Source organism: Triturus cristatus, chromosome 12 (assembly GCF_964204655.1).
Source record: "Triturus cristatus chromosome 12, aTriCri1.1, whole genome shotgun sequence".
In the NCBI taxonomy this organism is placed as follows: domain Eukaryota; kingdom Metazoa; phylum Chordata; class Amphibia; order Caudata; family Salamandridae; genus Triturus; species Triturus cristatus.
In genome coordinates this window covers 736,429,653-736,451,376 of record NC_140595.1, presented here as the reverse complement: position 1 = coordinate 736,451,376, position 21,724 = coordinate 736,429,653, and the positions used below count along the sequence as shown (strand labels likewise).

The 21,724-nt window shown below is 45.7% G+C and overlaps 1 protein-coding gene across 1 annotated transcript in view; it reads left to right on the top strand.

The window, feature by feature from the left end:
• The window catches only part of LAMTOR4 (late endosomal/lysosomal adaptor, MAPK and MTOR activator 4), a 43,444-nt gene that overhangs the window by 8,990 nt on the left and 12,730 nt on the right, over positions 1–21,724 (top strand). Inside the window, exon 2 of the mRNA XM_085637307.1 lies at positions 720–800. Coding sequence (XP_085493433.1) covers positions 720–800 — 81 coding nt within the window. The remainder of the gene's footprint in view (positions 1–719; positions 801–21,724) is intronic.

The window sequence follows — 21,724 nt, the reverse complement described above, 5'->3', positions numbered from 1 at the left end:
AGAGAACGCTTTATGTTCAGGCTTATACATTTGTTCCATTAAAGTAATCTATATTACTCCTCATTGTAAAGTGCCTTGAGACATCAGGATTGGTTGACTGTCACACATTACTTGGGCCTTTTGGAGCTATGCTCGCATAAAAAGTACTGAGAGTGTTAAGTTTGGGGGCGAAATGGGATTCCTGAGCTGGCACATGCATCACTGGGGACACACACAGGTGCTGGCAATGCTAACCTTAATGAGGCACTTGGGACATACTCTGGAACAAGCACTGTGGTCAAATTACCAGGCAGGCAACACAAACTAAAGCCAGCTTCAGCACACACTGAGGGAAGGGTGTAGAATCAGACACAGATGGTTGTAGACAACCAGTGGGTGTTCCAAACTGGTAACTGACTTTAAGTGAGGAGGCTAGACTGTTTTGCTATAGGATTGTGAGGGTGTTGGGTGTGACATGACGAGGGTTGCCAGTTATAGAGTGTTGCAGCATGTCTGTGCTCTTTAAGGGGTTGCCAGTCTGAACGCACATCTCTTGAGGAGATGCAAACTGCAATCACTCTTGATTTGTGGCAATGCAAAACCCAACCGACTGGAACATTGAAATAGTGGCACAAAGGGAATGGGACAGTCACAGAGAGAGGGATTTTCAGAACTTATTGTGGTGCCAGAATGTGGAGCTACTGAATGCACTTTAACCATTTTTTTCTGTTGTGTCTAAGGCTTCCACGCTTACTCTTGGATTGGAGCGCATTCCTGACCAGCAGGGCTACCTGATCATCAATGAAGAAGGGGTCATAGCTGTAAGTACAGAATCTCAAGGGGATGGGGCTGTTTAGGAGACCTGACAAGAGGTAAGTCAGGGTCCCAGTGGCGAGTGGGAAGCTGCTCATATGTTGTCAGTAGTAATCACTGTGAGACGCCCTTCTCAAATATTGCGTTTTATTTAGGGAGACAGGGATGCAAGCCACAGCCCCAACTTATAAATGCTTGGCATCCTCTTCCCCAGTTTACATCCTTCTTTCACTACAGGTCAACACTGCATGATCCATTTTTAGGTCGAGGACTACCGGTCTGCCGAAAGGCAGAACCGGAAGTCGGAGATTTAATGACTTGGAGAAGAGGGGCTTGAACCCGCCCCTCTTCTCCCCTGTTCTCCATTGGCTGGCCTCTTGAATGCTGGCCAGCCATTGGAGAAGAGGTCAGTCATTCCAAACAGGCCCCGTCCTTTTCGGATCGGGGGGCGTGTTTTTTGCAAGAAGTCTCAAGGAGGAGACAACAGCAAAACACGCCCCCGAATCCGAAAAGGACGCTACCTTTCTCCGAGGCATTTCTGCTCTGCCTCGGAGAAAGGCGGTGGTGTGCCTTTTGCTCTGCCTTGGGCTCTCATTGTACAACTCGTAACAGCCCCACCCCCAGACTTCCAGATGTCGCTTGCATTGGTAACTACGGTGGTGGGCAAAGCCAGGCCTTGTCACTGGCTGGACGTGTATTGTCTGTCTTGTAGCGTTCTAACTCTCTAGACCCCACGCCATCTCCCTGAATTAACCGTGGACTGATCGACTTCGCTTGTAAGTGCTGAAATGGTATACTAGAGCAGAATTTTGAGCGCAACAGTACGGTTACGTCGCGGGGCACCAGTGGCACCAGACTGGTTCTCTGAGACAGAGCTCAAAAGTCCCCAACATGATACATCCGTAGTTAGTCCGGAACTGCGTCAAAGAAAGCACTCCCAGCTCCGTCCACAGAACCGTCAATGAGTTCTGGTTCCAGATGGCGCGTGGGACCTGCACTTTGCACCTCCTTCGAATTTCACTTCCAGCTGGTCCGATGAAAGTTATCCAGGCTTGGAGACGCGCGTAATTTATGTCACCAGAGAGTTAACACGGGACTCGGGAGCTGAACACGGACGGTGCTCCCCGGTCTCGGTGATTGGCTGCAGGAGGCGCCGCCGGTGGTTGGCTGCTGCACTGTAACTAAGAGCCCTAGGAGGGAGACTGTTAGATGCAGACAGGAGCGAAATGAGAGAAAAAAAATACTCCCTCCCTGAACGTCAAAGCTATTCATAGTGCTGCTGCTGCCAAACGATCATTAAATAGTAAACAGTAAAACGAGCAGGGAGGATTAAATCCATGCAGTGCGACAAAATCGCACTGCATACGCGTCCATTTCGGCATATTAAAAAAAATAGGCGCTGGATAGAATCTTTATCATAAGAAAAGCACGGGAACTGCGCAACACAGCCGCAGAGTATTTAAAGGGACAGTAACCGCACTGTGCTCCAAGGACAGCAACGCCGGAAATACACCTCTGAGAATCAGCGCCATTAAAGGGACAGTAAGGGCTTTAAGTGGGCCGGGTCCTGCCGGTGCTAAAAAGCAGGTGATGAGAGGAGTCACTATCGAACTCTCCTTTTTTGCCCTCATCCTCGGGGTGGGAAAAATACAACAACTCTGCAGCAGTACCACCCTTTGCTGCGTTTTTAATGTAACTTCAAAGAGACTCGTTATAGCTCTATCACAGTCTCACTGTTTCAGAACTGAAGCTTTTTTTAATGTTATCTACCAAGGCAAAGTTGTTGCTTATTTAGCTTTTGCGCCTAACAACTGACTTGTTGTGCGTGTAATGTTACTTGTTGTATTATTTATCTGGATGCGATGACAGAAGCAGCAAATTTACCTGTCCGGCGGCACACCATGCTAAACTCTCCAGAAGCAGTCAAGGGATTCAAAGCAGCACAGGCCAATTGATCACTCAAGTATATATCACAACAAGCATTTACAATGCAATGGTCTCGGCATTGGTAAAGTTAGAGCTATTGGCATTGCTCATGACATTATTTTTGTTTATGTTTTTGTTTTTAAAACATTTAAAGAAACTGCATTGTCATGAGCAATGCCAATAGCTCTAACTTTAACAATGCCGAGACCGTTGCATTGTAAATGCTTGTTCATGTTTATATGCATATTCATCATATATCTGAGAAACCCATTCATACAGTCAGGCACCTGGATTTCCACACAGCCTTTCACAATTTTTTTAGATCTAGGCTTCCAGACAGTACTAGCTGACTGATTGAAGAAGAACTTCTATAAACTCAACAAAAACTTAGTGGGGTTACAATCCGCCCATTATTTATCACTGGTTGACTTTATTCATTTACTTGTTTCTTGTTAAGTGGTTTCCCTGCCTCTCCTTGTGTTTGTCTTCCCCTACCCCCAAAATAACATAACATCTTCACCGTCCTATTGATTGGCTGACTTGTGTCCTTCCATTGCTCACTTTAGGAAACTACTTTTTAAGGTCTCGCCTGAGCCAGCGCATGCGCTGCTCGGCGAGACCTTTAGTATGTGGGTTTTCAAAGTGCTACCACGTGCTTTTGGCAGGCATAGTCACCACAAAAAAAGGGGGGAACCCTACTCACAACGGAACCAGGGTACTAGTTATATATGAGAAAACAGTGGTTCCAGTGAATAATAGGAAAATTATTTAAGCAATGAATATGCACAATCGCAATAGGTGTGTAAAGGACCTGGTAATGTCAGATGGCAAAATGAAATTTCTACACAGTTTACTCAATATAGTATATACACTGCTTTAAGTCAAAAGCGCAAAACTTTGTGCATAGTTTTCCCAAGTGAAAGTTGGAACCAAAAAGTGACTGTACACTGTGAAATATTTTGTAAAAGGTTTCCATAAGTTATAAAGAACGACCATTTAAATACACATTTTTCAACAGTCTAAGTATACAGTGATACAAGCTGGGTGATGTTTTTTTCTGTGTGCTTGTCGACGGCGTTTCGACCCTTCTGTGAATGTAGGGTCTCTTCAGGACTAACGGTGTAGGGACATTTAAATTAATTATGGTTAGCATAAGGCCCATATACCGGCACAGATGCGAGAAACCATGGCGAAGGACTTCAATTGAAGGTTGTTACCTGGATAGTTAAAAGGGCGCAGCATTTGTGAACGTGAAGTGCCTCAGTGTAAGGTGAAAGGAAAGAACTCACGTGAGGACCCAGCCGGGTTCTTCAATGGTGGGTTCGAAAAGAGGAAAAGCAAATGGTAGATTTTTAGCGCTGCGTGAATGTGTGGTGGCGAATCACTCTCATATTAGATTCATAGTGGTAACGGATGTTTAAAAATTGAAGGTTACCTCACGGTGAGGAAGGCCGGCTCTTAAGGATATGGATAGGCCGGTAGGCTCTTCAATTGTCTTGCTACAGCCGTAGCAAAATGCTTCCCATTATGGAGCTGGGTTCAAGATAGCAATATTTTCCGGGGTACTCTGTGTAGTAGTACCGCAAGTGGATTGCTGCAAAAATAAAGGAGTTTATATCAGGTATTGTTGGTGGAGGGGAGGGGTGGTGAAGTGGCACTAGCGAGCAGTGCGCGAGGGTACTTACTTGGGAAGAAACGAGCGGACGAATCTCCGCGTGTAGCGCTGCTTCTGCCTGGATCTGCTGCAATCTAAGCGTGCGAATGGGCTCCTGGTACGATGACACCGAGCGCTGTCTGTGCACTGAGTTCTAAACAGTGATTCCCGCCTTCTCTGCCCGCCGTACGGCAGGAAGTGGTGTAGAGCACTGATTCACCGTGCGATCCGGTGATCGGTGAACTGATGGCATGAAAACCGAAGACAGACTTGCCTCCGTGGAGGAGGAGGTCTGTTTTGGGAACAAATGATGTGCCTACGGTGGGGATGCAATGTATGCATACGTGCTTGGTGTACAAATATTGAACCAGGAGTGAACGCGAAAGGGTGATGCCGATCTAAATTATGTGATGTGCCGTTAGCCTGTTAATACAGTACGGCAGAGCATCATATGATTGATTAATGCAGGTGTCTCAGGACTACACCTGAGGGGTGTATTGTAATTGTATATACGGTGCTTTCCTATGACCTGTTTTGCCCGACATTAGATGTTGATCATAGTGTTCATGACAGAACGACATGTGGCAAGATGGTAGTTACACCGTGAGATATCGACATGTTCAGCATTGTACATAATATACCTCAGCTATAAACTTTGCATCTGTCATAAACCCCCCCGTTTTGGAAGATTCGTGCTCACATTCTATATATTGACAATTCTTCGTGGAGCAAGCATATACATTAATATTGAAATGGTGTTATGCATAGCGTGATAAGTAGAGGTGTGTAATGTACAACAGGTGTCACCGCGGCAGATAGGAGAGTGAATTCTGCGTGGGCACAATTCTTGCCTTGGATGAACAGCGTGTGATTGGAGTCTGAGCTTTTGCGTAGGTAGTGTGCACAGTGTTGTGGTGTATGGCTGCTGAGGGGGTGCTGAGTTACAGAAACATTCATGGGTTGGACATCAGACCGGTGGTGCACAGATGGTGCGTGTGTCTTAATGTAGTGTAGTTACATAGCCTCTCCATTCTTCAGCGGAATTGAGGCCCTCTTCAATCGAATTTACCCTGTCTTATATATCTGCATTCAATGCGCTGCAGTATGTTTATTATGTCACCTCCTCTCTCTGGTAGGGAGGCGATGTCAATCACTTGCCATTTCAGTTCATCGGCAGTGTGGTTTTTCTCGTTATAGTGAGATACCAGGGGGACATTGGGAACAGATCTGCAAATGCGGCTTCATTGTTGGCTGATCCTGGCCTTGACAGGTTGTTGAGTCTGGCCTATGTACGGAAGGTTACACGGGCACCAAATGCAGTACACGACATTCCGTGTGTTGCAATAAGAAACGTTTTCTAGGGTGTGTTTAAGGTTGCCATGTTCAAAAGTGGAGGTGTTGAATGTGAACTCGCAGGACACGCAATTGCCATACTTATGGTTCCTTTAATTTTGGGTAGGCCCCATGCGCTGGTAAGAGTATTGGGCGAGTTAACTTTTTTGTCAGTAGCGGATCTTACGAGATGGTCTTTTATGCTTTTCCCTCTTTTATAGGCAAAGTGCGGTGTTTCAAAAAGTCTGGTCTATACCCCTGATAATGCTCCAGTTTCTTGTTATGAGGTTGCGTACTTGGTTTGTGTGCGTTCCGAAAGTAGTGACGCATTCTATTTTCTCCATGTCGGGTTTCTCTTTGGTTTTCAGTAGTTCTTCTCTTGGACAATACCAGGCCCGTTTGAGTGATCTTTTTACTAGTCTGTTAGGGTAGCCTCTGTTAACTAGTTTGACTCTGAGTATCTCTGCTTCTCTCATGTAGTCCGTTTTATGAGTACAATTGCGGCGGATTCTGAGAAACTGCCCGAATGGCAGGCCGTCTCTAAGGACCCGTGGATGGTGGCTACGGTATGATAGCAATGTGTTCCTTTTTGTGATCTTTCTGTGAAGGGAAGTGTAAAGTGCCCCGTTTTCATGATTAATGTTAAGATCTAGAAACGCTATGGTAGAAGCATGCGTGGTGTATGTGAATGTAAGATGCGTCTGGACTGTGTTCAAATGAGTGACAAAGTTATTGAAATCGGTGTCAGTACCTGTCCAAATAATAAAGATGTCGTCGATGTATCGCTTCCAACATTTGATGTTGGAGCGGTACATATTGTTGTCGTTGAGGGCGAACTTATGCTCAACGTGGTCCATGTAGATATTCTCCTGATTTGGAGCAAAAATTGCTCCCATGCTTTTACCAGAGCACTGTTGGTAGTAGTGACCTTCTGAAATGAAATAATTGCTCTGTAGAGCGATGCGTAGTAAACTAATGATGAAACTGGTTGGTACCTGTATTGGCCTAGGTCTTTTCTCTAGGAGACTCTCTATGACCGCTATGCTCTCTTCCTGAGGAATGTTAGTGTAAAGTGAGCTTATGTCCAGGGTGGCTAATAGGTCACTCCCTAGGTTAAACAGCATGCCAGCCACTAGATTTATCATGTACATTGTGTGACTCACGTATGTGTCTTGTAGAGGGACAAAGTCTCTAATGAAATGATCTATATATGAGCCTATAGGTTCCAACACAGAACCACAACCTGACAGTATAGGATGGCCAGGGGGATTGGTGGTACTCTTATGTATTTTTGGTATGGTGTTGAGGACTGGGGTCCTAGGGTTGTCAGCATTAAGAAATTCGAATTCTTTCTTGGTAATGTAGCCCTTTTCTCTTGCTTCGGTAGTGACCAACAGGATATCTTTGCAAACTTGGGGAAGAGGATTAGCACTGAGCTTTCTGTAGTGTTTTTTTCTCATTTATTCGTTTGTGAATTTCTGCCTCATAGTCTTTACGGTTTTGTACTACAATGCCGCCCCCTTATTTGCTGGTTTCAAAATTATGGAGTCATTGTTTTTCAGGGCCTGGAGAGCTTGCCGCTCTGGTAGTGTAATGTTGTATGGAATGTACGATTTCTTTGTTTTCATGCTGTCAATGCCTTGTGTGATCAGTTTTTCAAAGGCTAATAACTCGGGTGGCATCATCCCATTGGTAGGGTAAAAGTTAGAGAGGGTCTGAGTCCTATGCACGAGCCTTGGACAAGAGGCTCCTTAGCTCTAAAAAAAATAGTTTTAGCCTTATGTTTCTTAAAAATTGAAATATCTCTGTTTTTAGTGTAAAGAAATTGGTTTGTTCTGTGATGACAAAAGAAAGACCCTTGCTGATCAGCGAGATTTCTGCTGATGACCGTATGTGTAGGGATAGATTGAAGATTGGGATAGTCTCTGATTGGTTGCTATTGTGTGTTAATATGGTTGCAGGCCCCAGTTTAACTGCTGGCATGTTTCACATTTCTTGAATGCAGCATGACATATACGGAGGTTTCCACCATATCGGAAGTGTGTTGAGTTAGTTGATCACTATTAATTTTTTCATGTGGTGCTGCCATGGTTGGTAATCCAGCTTCCTTTTGCGCTTCATTTCACTGAGATTAACAGTTCCCCTGATGAAGGGTCAATCCTGCACGAAATACATTGGGTCTGATACATTGTGATACCAGTATGCATGTATTATGTTTTGCCATGTGGAACTGAATTTATTAATGCATTTGTGCATAACAAGAATACCATGAGGATGACAACATTTAATCCTTCATTAATGAAATTATCCAGATTGATTTTTGGTTTGGAATCTATTTAACGTGATAAATCCGTTCATTTGGACATATAAATATGGGGATGTCTCCCTGGTGGGGAGACGCTTTTTCTTCATTTGTCTTCACACGCCCGTGGACCAGTGGGCAATACCCTTTATGCACGCAGATCTTGGTTAACATTTAAAACAGAATACAAAGGCGTGCAAGTACCACTCTTCTCATTTCATAAAGTATTTGTGCAACACTTCAAACAGTAAAGCAGTAAATACGCCACACAAAAAAAATTCCACACAGGATTAGAATGACTCGCTCTCGCTGACTGACTCGCTCTCGCTGACTGACTCGCTCTCGCTGACTGACTCGCTCTCGCTGACTGACTCGCTCTCGCTGACTGACTCGCTCTCGCTGACTGACTCTCTCTCGCTGACTGACTCTCTCTCGCTGACTGACTCTCTCTCGCTGACTGACTCTCTCTCGCTGACTGACTCTCTCTCGCTGACTGACTCTCTCTCGCTGACTGACTCTCTCACTGACTGACTCTCTCTCGCTGACTGACTCTCTCTCACTGACTGACTCTCTCTCACTGACTGACTCTCTCTCACTGACTGACTCTCTCTCACTGACTGACTCTCTCTCACTGACTGACTCACTCTCTCACTGACTGACTCACTCTCTCACTGACTGACTCACTCTCTCACTGACTGACTCACTCTCTCACTGACTGACTCACTCTCTCACTGACTGACTCACTCTCTCACTGACTGACTCACTCTCTCACTGACTGACTCACTCTCTCACTGACTGACTCACTCTCTCACTGACTGACTCACTCTCTCACTGACTGACTCACTCTCTCACTGACTGACTCACTCTCTCACTGACTGACTCACTCTCTCACTCTCACTGACTCACTCTCTCACTCTCACTGACTGACTCACTCTCTCACTCTCACTGACTGACTCACTCTCTCACTCTCACTGACTGACTCACTCTCTCACTCTCACTGACTGACTCACTCTCTCACTCTCACTGACTGACTCACTCTCTCACTCTCACTGACTGACTCACTCTCTCACTCTCACTGACTGACTCACTCTCTCACTCTCACTGACTGACTCACTCTCTCACTCTCACTGACTGACTCACTCCCACTGACTGACTCACTCTCTCACTCCCACTGACTGACTCACTCTCTCACTCTCACTGACTGACTCACTCTCTCACTCTCACTGACTGACTCACTCTCTCACTCTCACTGACTGACTCACTCTCTCACTCTCACTGACTGACTCACTCTCACTGACTCACTCTCTCACTCTCTCACTGACTGACTCACTCTCTCACTCTCTCACTGACTGACTCACTCTCTCACTCTCTCACTGACTGACTCACTCTCTCACTCTCACACTGACTGACTCACTCTCTCACTCTCACTGACTGACTCACTCTCTCACTCTCACTGACTGACTCACTCTCTCACTGACTCACTCTCTCACTCTCACTGACTGACTGACTCACTCTCTCACTCTCACTCACTGACTCACTCTCTCACTCTCTGACTGACTGACTGACTCACTCTCTCACTCTCACTCACTGACTCACTCTCTCACTCTCACTGACTGACTCACTCTCTCACTCTCACTGACTGACTCACTCTCTCACTCTCACTCTCACTGACTGTCTCACTCTCTCACTGACTGACTCTCTCACTCTCACTCTCACTCTCACTCTCACTGACTGGCTCTCACTCTCACTGACTGGCTCTCACTCTCTCACTGACTGGCTCTCACTCTCTCACTGACTGACTCTCACTCTCTCACTGACTGACTCTCACTCTCTCACTGACTGGCTCTCACTCTCTCACTGACTGACTCTCACTCTCCCACTGACTGCCTCTCACTCTCTCACTGACTGCATTGGCATAGCCAATAGGTCTCGCCTTTGGGACCTTATAAGTGTTTAGCCATGCAACAGTTGGTGTTGTTGCACTAAGGATATTGTGCTGTATAACTAAATACTTATATGGTCCCAAAAGCGAGACCTATTGGCTTTGCCAGTGCTTGTTCCTTTTAAGTTGGGTACTTCATGAGAGTGCATGCATTTTCCAGCTCTTCCATGTACTTCCCCTGCCAAATAACCTCCCCCGTCCTCTGTGTTTGCTCTTTCCTTCATGTGCTTTTTCCTCTGCCCCATGTTGGTCTATCTTTCATGTGCTGCTTCTCCCCTCCTCTCCCACCCGGTTCTATTTTTAGGTCTCGCGAGCCAAAGGCTCGAAGAGACATTTTGTATATGGGCTTCAAAAAGTGCTACCAGGCCAGCCTAGAGCTACAGTGCATGTGCGCGGGCGCGCGCTTGCACTGCTTACTTTCACTTTCTCGGCCGCTTTGATCGCGATCACGATCACTTTCACTTTCGCGGCTTTGCTGCGCAGACCCAGCCTCCTCTGCCGGCACACCCACTGTTTTCATTGATTCACCTTCAACGCCACTTGTTGCTTCTTACTTTCCTACCCTTTCTCCTCTACCTTCCTCTCCTTTTAATCTGCCTTCACCGTATAGCCTTTGCTCTCCTCCCTTCCTTCTTTACAACCTTCCTTACTTTTTTCATCTTTCCTTCATCCGCTTTCTCGTCTATGCCTTCCATTCTTAAAAGGTACGCAGAGTCTGCGCAGTGTCTGCGGGGCTCATGCGCTTCGTCCTCTCCAGCATCAGAGCGGTCTGCTTCAGACGGAGAACGGCTCTCACCCTCTTTGTCCACCTCCATTATTGTGCGTGGTTTTTGACATCCGCGTCGCCACCCATTTGGCGATTCCTTCATATTTATCCTTGGATATCCCTTGTTTCCCTTTGTGTGTGTTTTTTTTTTGGGTCAGTCCCCCCAGGGCACAAGCAGGCATCCACTTCTGTCTTTTTTGCTCCGATCAGCTGTCCTGACAGAAGTGGATGCCTGCTTGTGCCCCGGGGGAACTGACACCAAAAACCGTATTTGGTCAACTTTTTGATGAGGAACGGGGAAGGGGCCTTTCATTGCTGTTATGATGTATGTTACTTTATATTCTCTGAGAAGATTCGACATTTATTTCAGGGAATGCAGAGATTTTTTCGAGGAGAAGTTAGCAATAACACCGCTCCTTGTCAGTCTGTAACTGGGCGTTCATTATGAAAGAATTTAGATTATCCAGTCGCGATTCTATCTTCTTCACGTTCTTTGCCAGGGACTGTAATATTACAATCCGAGAGTCCATTTAGTCAGCATGCACCATTGCCACCTAGCCCATGGTTGTTAGTGTGGTGTCAATGACCGACCACCAGTTCTGTATCTGTAAGTTCATGACTGGTGTGTCAAAGGTGGACTTTTCGTTGTTAACCACTGAGCCAGGGTTATCCACCCTATCTTTCTGTACCAAAGGGGCTTTGTTGCACCTGAGAGATTCTGAGTCCAAGCGGGATCTAGGCTCCTTCTGAGACCCTCAAGTGGGTGAGTGATGAGATTGTTAATTTTTCCGTTTCGTTGTTTTTAATTTATAACGTTCATGACCACTATTACTTGACTGGAGGCCTAGTGGGTGTGTTACCGATAACAATTCTTCATCTCTTATGTACGGTTCCTCAGGTCTAATGAAACTAAAGTCTGTGCCATTGTGTTTTGATTAGGATTGCACGCACACACACACAACCACACACACACAACCACACACACACACAACCACACACACACACACCCCCACACACACACACACACACACACACACACACAACCACAACACACAACCACACACACAGAGAACCACACACAAAACCACAAACACACACAAAACCACAAACACAACCACATACAACCACAACCACACACACAACCACACACACACACAATCACACACATACAACCACACACACACCCCACCACACAACCACACACACACAATAACACAAACACATAACCACACACACAATAACACAAACACAACCACACACAACCACAACACACAACCAACCACACACACAATAACACAAACACAACCACACACAACCACAACACACAACCACACACACACACAACCACACACACACACACAACCACACACACACACAACCACACAACCACACACAACCACACACACACACCACTCACACACACAACCACAACCACCCACAACCACAACCACTCACACACACAACCACCCACAATCACCCACAACCACACACAAACCCCACAACCACACACAACCACACACAAACCCCACAACCACACACACAAACCCCACAACCACACACCCACAACCACACACACAAAACCATACACACACAAACCCCACCACACAACCACACACACAAAACCATACACACACACAAACCCCACCACACAACCACACACACAATAACACAAACACATAACCACACACACAATAACACAAACACACACACAACCACAACACACACAACCACAACCCACCCCCCCCCACACCCACACACACAACCACAAGCACACACACACACACAATAACACAAACACACAACCACACACAACCACAACTACACACACAACCACAACAGCACACAACCACACACACACACAGAACCACAAACAAAACCACAAACACAACCACTTACAAACACACACAACCACACACACAATAACACACACATAATCACACAAACACACACCCAACCACAACACACACCCAACCACAACACACACCCAACCACAACCACACTCAACCACACACACACAACCACACAAAACCACACACACACACACCACCACACACACACACACACAACCACACACACACAACCACACACAACCACAAACACACACAACCACAATAACACAAACACACAACCACACACACACAATAACACAAACACACAACCACACACACAACCACAACCACACACAACCACACACGACCACAACCACACACACCCAACCACACCCACACACAACCACAAACACAACCACACACAATAACACAAACACACAACCACAATAACACAGAACCACACACACAACCACACACAAGCACACACAATAACAGAAACACACATCCACACACACAACCACAACTACACACGCAACCACAACACACACACTACTACACACACAATCACAACACCCACACACAGCCACACACACAACCACAAACCGTTTTCTGGCTGTCAGCATAAATACGCTGTCACCAAACACGATGAACACTTTGGGAAAGTTTGTGAAGTCACCCCCAACTTTGAAACCCCTTGTTGTAGCGGAGTGTGTGCTGTACACATGGCAATACCTTGACACAGCGGACTGTTGCAAGGAATGCTTTGAGCCTCGGAGGCTGACAGACCTCAGTCTGTGCATTAGTTCACCCCGTCTTGGCACTGCATAAAAACAGGATGCCCACTGTCCAACATGAAGTGAGACATTGTGATCGGGGCTGGAGATGCTGTTTAGCAATCTGCTTAGAACATTGTGTTTCATTTAGGGCATTAAACATAAAGGAGCACTGGCAATGCTGATAAAATGGATTTCATTTTGAGTAGTGACTAAAACTTTTTAAAAAGTCTGCTGTACTGAAACAAGCATTTGCAATGCAATAGGTCTCGCATTTGCAAAAGTTTCAGCTATTGACATTGTTCATGACAATGCCTTTTTAATCTATTTTATAAAACAAACACATAAATAAATGCCATTATCATTTACAATGCCAATAGCTAGTGTTGCATTATTATTAACAATGCCAACTGCTCACACTTTTATAATGCGAGACCTATTGCATTGCAAATGCTTGTTATTTTATGCCACCCCACCCGCTGTTCCTTGACCCTCCTTTTATACATATATACTTATATATTGTTTATTTTATAGGCCCAGGCAGCAATTTGCTGCCAGCCCATCTGCCTTAAAAAAAACATGTTGATACTCACTGTTTTTGTTTTGTTTTTTAGGTCGAGCCTGGGCAGCGCATGTGCTGCCCTGCGAGGCATACTGTATTGAGGTAGGGACTTGAGGCTCCGCCCACATTTTTCATTGGCTTGTCATTTTCCACTGTAAACTGTGGCTGTTCATTGGTCAAAAGGCTTAGCAGTGCCTCCTTAGTACCGTCTCATTTTTTTTAACCTCCCATGGCGACACCCACTCTTGCGTGTGCGTGTGTTGTTGCTCGGTAGGCTTTAATTACAGCTTCTGAGCACTATGTTCTCAAATAGCTTTGTCATGCCTGCTGCTGCAGGCAGGACATGCTCTCTCCTAACGCTTTAAAAAAAAATGTATAGCACGCATTTGCAATGCAATAGGCCTTGCATGTTCGAGTGTTTAAGCTATTGGCATTGTAAATGACAATGCCTTTTATTTATCTGTTTTAAAAACAACACATCAGTAAAAGGCATTGTCATTTACAATGCAAATAGCTCAAACTCTCATAAATGCGAGACCTATTGCATTGCAAATGCTTGTTTAAGTTACTGATCACCATCTATCAGTAAAAAAAAAAAAATAACGGAAATGTGGTGGTCAGTGTGCTTTTTGTATTTTGCACAGTATCAGCAATGTCATTTGGTCCAAAAGACTAGACCTGTTTGCTTTACCAGGGATTATTTTTATCTGCCAACTTTAGGCAACACCCTTCTATTGGTGCCTGGTAGCTTCTCGAACATAAACAAATGATTGACTGACTGCACTTCTATAGCACTCACTACCCCAGAGGTGTTTCTTGGTGCTGTTTACCAATCAAACTGTACTTTCACTCTTTTGTAAAGACAGTAAGTGTCTTAAGTCAGTTGGGAGACTTCCGGAAATGAGGAGTTTGGGCCAAAAAGGAGCAGCCATGTCACGTTGCGAGACAAAACCTTGAAACTTCTAGCAAACCTTGATTATTGCTGCAAGGGTTTTTGAGTGGTGCATACTCCTTCAATTGGGTGGATAAATAAACTGGGACTAATTGATTGAGACATTTAAAGCCTATTTTGGAAGCAATTTGTGCTACATGCAGAAGCCAGTGGAATGATTCCTGACAAGGTACACCGGATCTTGCTTTCTCTGGAAAAAATAAAAACCTGCCATCAATGTTGTATTCTGTGCTAGCTGTAACTGTCCTGTTAGAAGACCTGAATGTAAAGGCATTACATGAGTTCAAAAGTTAATGTATCAATTTTCCGACCAGAGCTGTAGTGTTAGAGCTCAGGAGGGGGAATAGAGCTCAGGAGGGGGAATCCATCTGATCTTTTTCAGTTGCAAAGAAGCACAACAGATGTGATCTTGGGAGGCGGGGACATGTCAGCAACTAATATAAAGCCCATGTTTTTAACTTTGACTTCAGGTAGTAGAGTCCGACTGAACGTGGGACTGCTGGGTTTGGAGGCAGTTGTTCTACCTCCATCACTAAAAGAGATTACAATCTGTTGGAGAGCATTCAAATCCATCAATAGTTTGATTTAGCAGGGAGTACAGTGCTATAGCAGATCAGAGTTTCAGCACAACTTGATGTACTGATGGATATCATTGATTTAGGATTGTACGTTGACTCCAGAGTCCTGGAAGAGTTTAAAGAGTGGATATAGATGCTAAAAAGAACAAGTGATGAGGGATCCCGGAGGCACCTACTGACCTGGTTTATCTCTTCGAAGAAGAATGGGCCAAGTTTGACTTGTTGAATCCAGTCCTGCAAGAATGAATGAAATCAACTGATGCTGGAGGTTGAAGCCTTTGGCATGAGGACAAGGGATGCAGTATAATGCTGTGGCCTAACGTATTAAAGGCTGCTAACAGGTCTAGCATGACCAGTATCACTGTCTTTCCTTCAACTGAAAAGTTCAGTGTGTCATCCCAAAAATCTAGAACAGTAGCGGTCCATGGAGGGAGTTCGGTGGGGCAGTGAGGCGGGGTGGGGGAGGGGCAGGATGGGAAAATGTAAACACCGGAATATGGATGAACGGAGGTAAGTACACATTTAAATAAATTTAAAAAAAATTAGTTGCGCACGCTGCATCGCAAAATGCAACGAAATTCGTTTTATTTATTTAAATGTGTACTTACCTCCGTTCATCCATATTCCAGTGTTTACATTTCCCCACCCTGCCCCTCCCCCGCCCCGCCTCACTGCCTCACCGAACTCCCTCCACGGACTGCTACTGATCTAGAAGATAGTCTCAGTTCCATGCTTGGACCTAAACCCAGCTTAATTGGGGATAGGAGATGGTAAATGTCTGTCTAGTTAAGTTGTTGGGTTACCAGTTTTTCTGAGATTTTTGGCAGATCTGGCAAATTAGTAATGGGCCGATAAGATTCTTAGAGGGGTGTGAGTAAGTAATCTTACCGTTGCCTTGGAATGTATCTATCATAAAGGGATACATTGATCTGGTGAAGAAAGATAGAAATGAAACCAGGAGCGTGTTTTACGAGCCAGGACAGAACAGGACCTCCAAGTGAAATGGTGAGTTTGAGGTTTTTGGGCAAGGGTAATGTGTCAATTTTTACAGGTCCAAGCGTAAATACACCTTGTTCTGAAGGTATCTCTCTCTGGGTAATCTTAGGCTGCCTGTAGGGTGCTGCTCTATTTTTGTTTTCTTGACATATAGAATTTGTTACATCATTTAAATACCTTTTTGTAACTCATTGTGTTGCGCTAGTAATAGGTTGGGAAGGCAAGCCCCACTAGGTGTTGGAGAAAGCTGAAGTTGGAATTAAAAGTTCATTGGGAACACATGACAACAAAACTTTGTGCCTTCAACTTTAAGTGACGGGGATTAGATGCAGCAGTCTTCTTTGTCTATTTTTTTCAGTGGGTTCCCAAATGTTGGGAATTGCTGGAAAGGATGTATGTGACAGGGGTTCTCTTGTCCCTGAAACTTCAGAACAGCAAGAGACTCCATCTTTTGGGATGAGCTGGCTAACACCTGAGGCCCCCCTGGCTTACCCTTCTCAATCCTGTCTCTCATCTTCTTCCTAAGCAAAACTACCTCCCTGCCTGTGGTGTGAACAGGAAGGCTTTACTTATATAATGGACAAGGGATTGTAGAGATGCTCTGTTTCCAGAAGACTGTCTCGGGTTTCTCTACCAGCCCTTCTCATCATCCTCTAGCTGCCTAGGGTGGAAAACTGTCTTGCTCTCTCTATGCGGTTTCCCCTAGTTTATAGTTGGCCATATCTTTGTAATGTCGACTTTGTCAAGGACACCGTCTTAGGAGAGGTGATGTGCCCACTTTTCATCACCTTTCTGCGTTTTTGTCATCCCCTGCCTTTGTGGCGGTCCCCCTCTGAGGCACATTTTGCTCCTCGTAAGCAGTGTTAGGACTGTAATACTGTCTGTAGCATCAGTACTTGCTAGTGTTCAAGGTTTAGGCTGGCTACTCCCTAGTTGTGTGTTTTTTATTTTTTACCGAATAAAGACATGTTACTTTTTTCCTGCCCTATAATTTCCTCTACTTCAGTGCAAGTTAAAGGAGATATTAGATTCCTCTGTTTTGTTTCTTCTTAATCTCCCTCTTAACCGTTCTTAAATGTAAGCATGTATTGCGTTGGAATTTGTATTGGTCTTTTTACCCTTAAAATACCCAAAGCTCCAAGACCACCCACAAGCTATGGTGTCTCCATAAGTTCCCTCGGCAGAGCATTGACGGACATGAAGCTCGATGGAAGCCAATAAAACAAAAGCGTCTTCATTAGCATGGTCTTACCTCTTTTGAGGGCGTACCATCGAAACAATTGGATTGGTAGTTTAATTTTAATTAGTATTTGCCAGTAAGGTTGGATCAGTAGCCAAAACAAAGTATTTACCCAAGAAGTATTTTAATGGAAATAATCTCTACCCCATTTACAGGCATGGCCTTCTCCTCTTCTGTGAATTAGGACTGCTCTCTGGGAAAGACCTTTAGAACCTAGACCGTCTGATCCATTAACATGTGTAGATAAAACAGCAAACAAGCCTGTCATTGAAACATCAGGCTTTATGATAAAAGCCTAGAATTAGTCAGTCTGCCTCCTCATAGAGGGCATATTAGAGATCTTGAAACACTCTATTGGGCGACTGTCAATTTTTTAGAAACCTCGTCTCCACCGGAGGGTCTTTGAGTCTTTTGCTCAGGAAGTCTTGCAATTTAACATCAAAAACAGTTGCATATTCCTTTCTTTTTTCAAGTCTTTCTGACTGCGAATCTGTTATCCTGAATTTTATCTTGGCTCTGGCATCATGTTAATCTAATGTGTACAGAAGCTTAGGCTTGCCTCTGACAGTGTGAGGCCCAGGACCTGGCCTGTGCCCTGGAAGGGAAGCACCAAGTGAGCTTTGTTAGTGGACGAAGAACGGCTGTCCCCATCCTGGGTATAACACATGAAGCGGTGGTGGTTATGTATCTTGTTTTGTGATTTATTGTGTTACCAGCCTTTTTTCTGTGGCATTGCGAGTGTGGCCTACTGACCCATCTTGTGTACAGGTCTTCTGTTATGTCGTCCAAGACCCATCATTGACATAGTGCGTTTACAGTGAGCGTGTGATACATGCATGATAGTAGGCCTCTGTACGTGTGAGAATGAGCACTGTAGGCAGTGGGATCCATTTTGGATGGCCGGCCCTGGTTTAGCATGGAACAAGATGGAGGTTAAGAACAGCTTCCCCAGACAGTGTATGTGTACTGCCTGCATTATTGTAACTAGAGGGTGGAGATCCAGATACCAATTATGAGGAGGGCTACCTTTAGACATTCCTTGCACAAAGACTTTGTCTTCAGGGGGATGTTGATTACTTCTTCCTAAGCACTGACATTTGGTGGATGATGAGGGTAAAGTGTGGGACTGCAGTCTGTTGCTCAAGGCGAGGAAGTTTCTGGGCCATGCCTGTTCTTTTATCTGTTCCTCATTACTGCTTTAGAAAGGCTGCTGACAGCCAGGTGCAGAGATCTCGCACTTTACTGTGCCCATGCTGTAAGTGCTCCTCTATGAGAAGCATCACTTTGCACAGTGGCTGTGTCTGGTGATCATCATAGATGAGGGAGGGAGGGAGGGAGAGCAATCATTGGTGGTCCATTGTATTGTCCCCCAAATACATACAGACACAGTACTTATGATACAACAGGACCATAGGTTAAGGAGAATATCGAAAAGATGGATTGTTACTGAATTTACTTGGGATAGCTAGATACATTTTGCCTTGTAGATTTTCCTGTAGATAAGACACAAGGACCTCACCCGAGGAATGGCATGCTTCATATAATGGTCTGGTTCTCCCTCAGCTGATAAGTTTTCACTGGGTGTGCTCAGACAATGGCAGCTCTTGATGGAGTTCTTTTGTAGAAACATTGCTGGTAAAACAGGGTGCTTCCATCTAAGACTGCTAAAATTACCTGTAGGTAAATGTTGTTCTTCAGCTAGGCGATCAAACTGGTTCCTCTGTTCATTGGCACTTCCTTCAGGAATCCTAATCCAGCAAACAAATGACTTAAAGCATTAAGGGCAGGAGAGGTAGTTGTTTGAAGTAGAAACCACGTGGTGTAGTTGAGTACAACTAAGATGAATTGAGATTTGTAGTCTGTTGAACTCCAACCCAGTAGAAGCACTTCAACATCTCCTCAATAACTTTGAGATCCCAAATTAGCTCTAGTTAACATATCCAGTACCGGGAAAAGGATACAGGTTCTGAGGATCGAAGATCAGAAGGACCTGAGAACAGAGGGAACAGAGTCTGGGTCACTTGCCAGTGACCAGGGGCACGATAGACAAATGCCCACCGATGTTGTGATTCAGGTGCGAAGAGGTGAAGCTTAACTCTGCAGCCACGAGGACCAGGGGGCGTCGTTGACGACCAGGAGCTAGATTCGAGATGTCCCACGAAGGATATCGAGTGCTAAGGTGTCGATGCTCTGATTGAACACAACAAGCCTTGGCAACAGCAACCCACTCAGGAAGAGTAAAGATGCTTCGGTGCGAACCAGCAAGGTCCTGGGGACTCCCCAAGCGATGGAGAGTCAGGGCACGTCTGGAGCAACCAGGTAAGCCCAATTAAAGTTACCTTCACAGGGACCCACCAGTCAATGGACTTGGGATCGCGAAGGGACCTCGAGAGAAAACACAAAGGGCCAGCTCACGGAACACTCGTGGAGTGTAAGCAAGCAATATTCGGTGCAAATGCTGCTCGGGGTCAGGGCTACAAGTAACCCAAAGCTCAGCTTCAGGAGTCGTTGGAAAGCTGATGGTTCTGCAAAGTGACGCGGTGTCCAGGGGTTCGGGTTGCACGGTCACCAGGAGGGATACGGGCCTCAGACTTGCTGTGGGCACTGATCGACCTCTAAGACCACCGAAACCCACCTCCTGTGTTGAAAAGTTCATAGGAGTCCTCCGGAGTTTCGGAGATGCAAACCGGTCAGATGCGTCTTTGGCGCCTGCCTTCCAGGGGAGTGACTCCTTTACTCCAAGGGAGATTCTTCAGGCATCTAGTTCAATGTAGATGGTCGAAGTTCCAGGATTCAGTATCAGTTTCATCCAGGTGTAATCTAAAGTCCTGTAGCCAGGGATTCCTTTCTTATACCCAAGGAAGGGGTGGGACAAACTCTAGGGACCCACCTATGGAAGGGTCAGGAAAGAGGGGTGGCTACACCTATTTCCTTTGTCCAGTTTCGCCCCAGAGCAGGGGCTGGTAACCCCTGCAACCGGGTTGAGCAGGACTATGCCCAGGGACACCAAATGTGCCCCCAGTGCTGACTGTTGGAGTGCACCCACCCAGCCCCAATACACTAAAGCCTGTCTGGGAGGTGGTGACACCTCCCTGTGACCGGAAACCTATTGTCCAGGCATTCCCTGCTGGAGTTTCGTCCAGCAGCAGGAGGGCAGACTCGTGTCTGTGGCTGGCAGCATCCATTTTGTGATGCCAGGGCTCTGATAGCTGGTACCGGGTATAACATGCCTTCAGGATTAGTAAGTCCTGCCATAGGGGTGACTGATAGGTTTACATGTGCAGTGATATTGAGAGATATAGTGAACCTATATCTCAGTAAGGGGTGCATGCACCACCTTACCCAGGCTGCAGTAGCAGTCCTGTGGTCATTTTGGAAGGCTTCCCAGGGGTGGCATAATACATGCTGCAGCCCCTGGTAGGCCTCTGGGGTACCTATGCCCTGGGTATATAGTATACCATATACTAGGGATTTATAAAGGTACCCCAGAATCCAATCTGGAGTGTACCTAAAGTACTGGTAATCAATTTAGAGAGGAAGCAGCTAGGCTGGGGTCCTGGTTAGCAGTGCCCCAGCCAGACTAAAGCCGAAAAACAGTGAAACCTCAGCAAAAAGTGGGGGTAACTATAAGGAGCAGATCCTACACTCCTACACCTTGTTAAAAGGTAAGATGGGCTCAGTGGAGTTTTGTCCCAGCCGAAGGGCCTCTGTATGACCATTGGTCCTGACCTCTAAGATGCAGAACAGAAGGTCAAGGACTTCTTCTACCCTGTGCATGACCATGGTGTAGGAAATAGTCCCCTCAGTGGCTTGACCACGGGGTGGGGTAAGGTGTCAAGGCCAGTAGCCTCTTGCAACTTGTCTACCAATTCGCCACATGTTATGGCTGGCCCTTGTCGTAATACAGAGAATGCACAGAGTAGGTGTCCTCTCAGTGAAGGCTCTGACAAACAAAGCGGTGCCTCGACAGAGGTCAGGCGGGCCTCAGTCAAGCTCAAACTTACGCTGACTCGGAGTCACAAAGTACAATAGGTACCTCATCCTCTAGCATCAACGGTGTCGGTTCCAGGAACTGGTGTG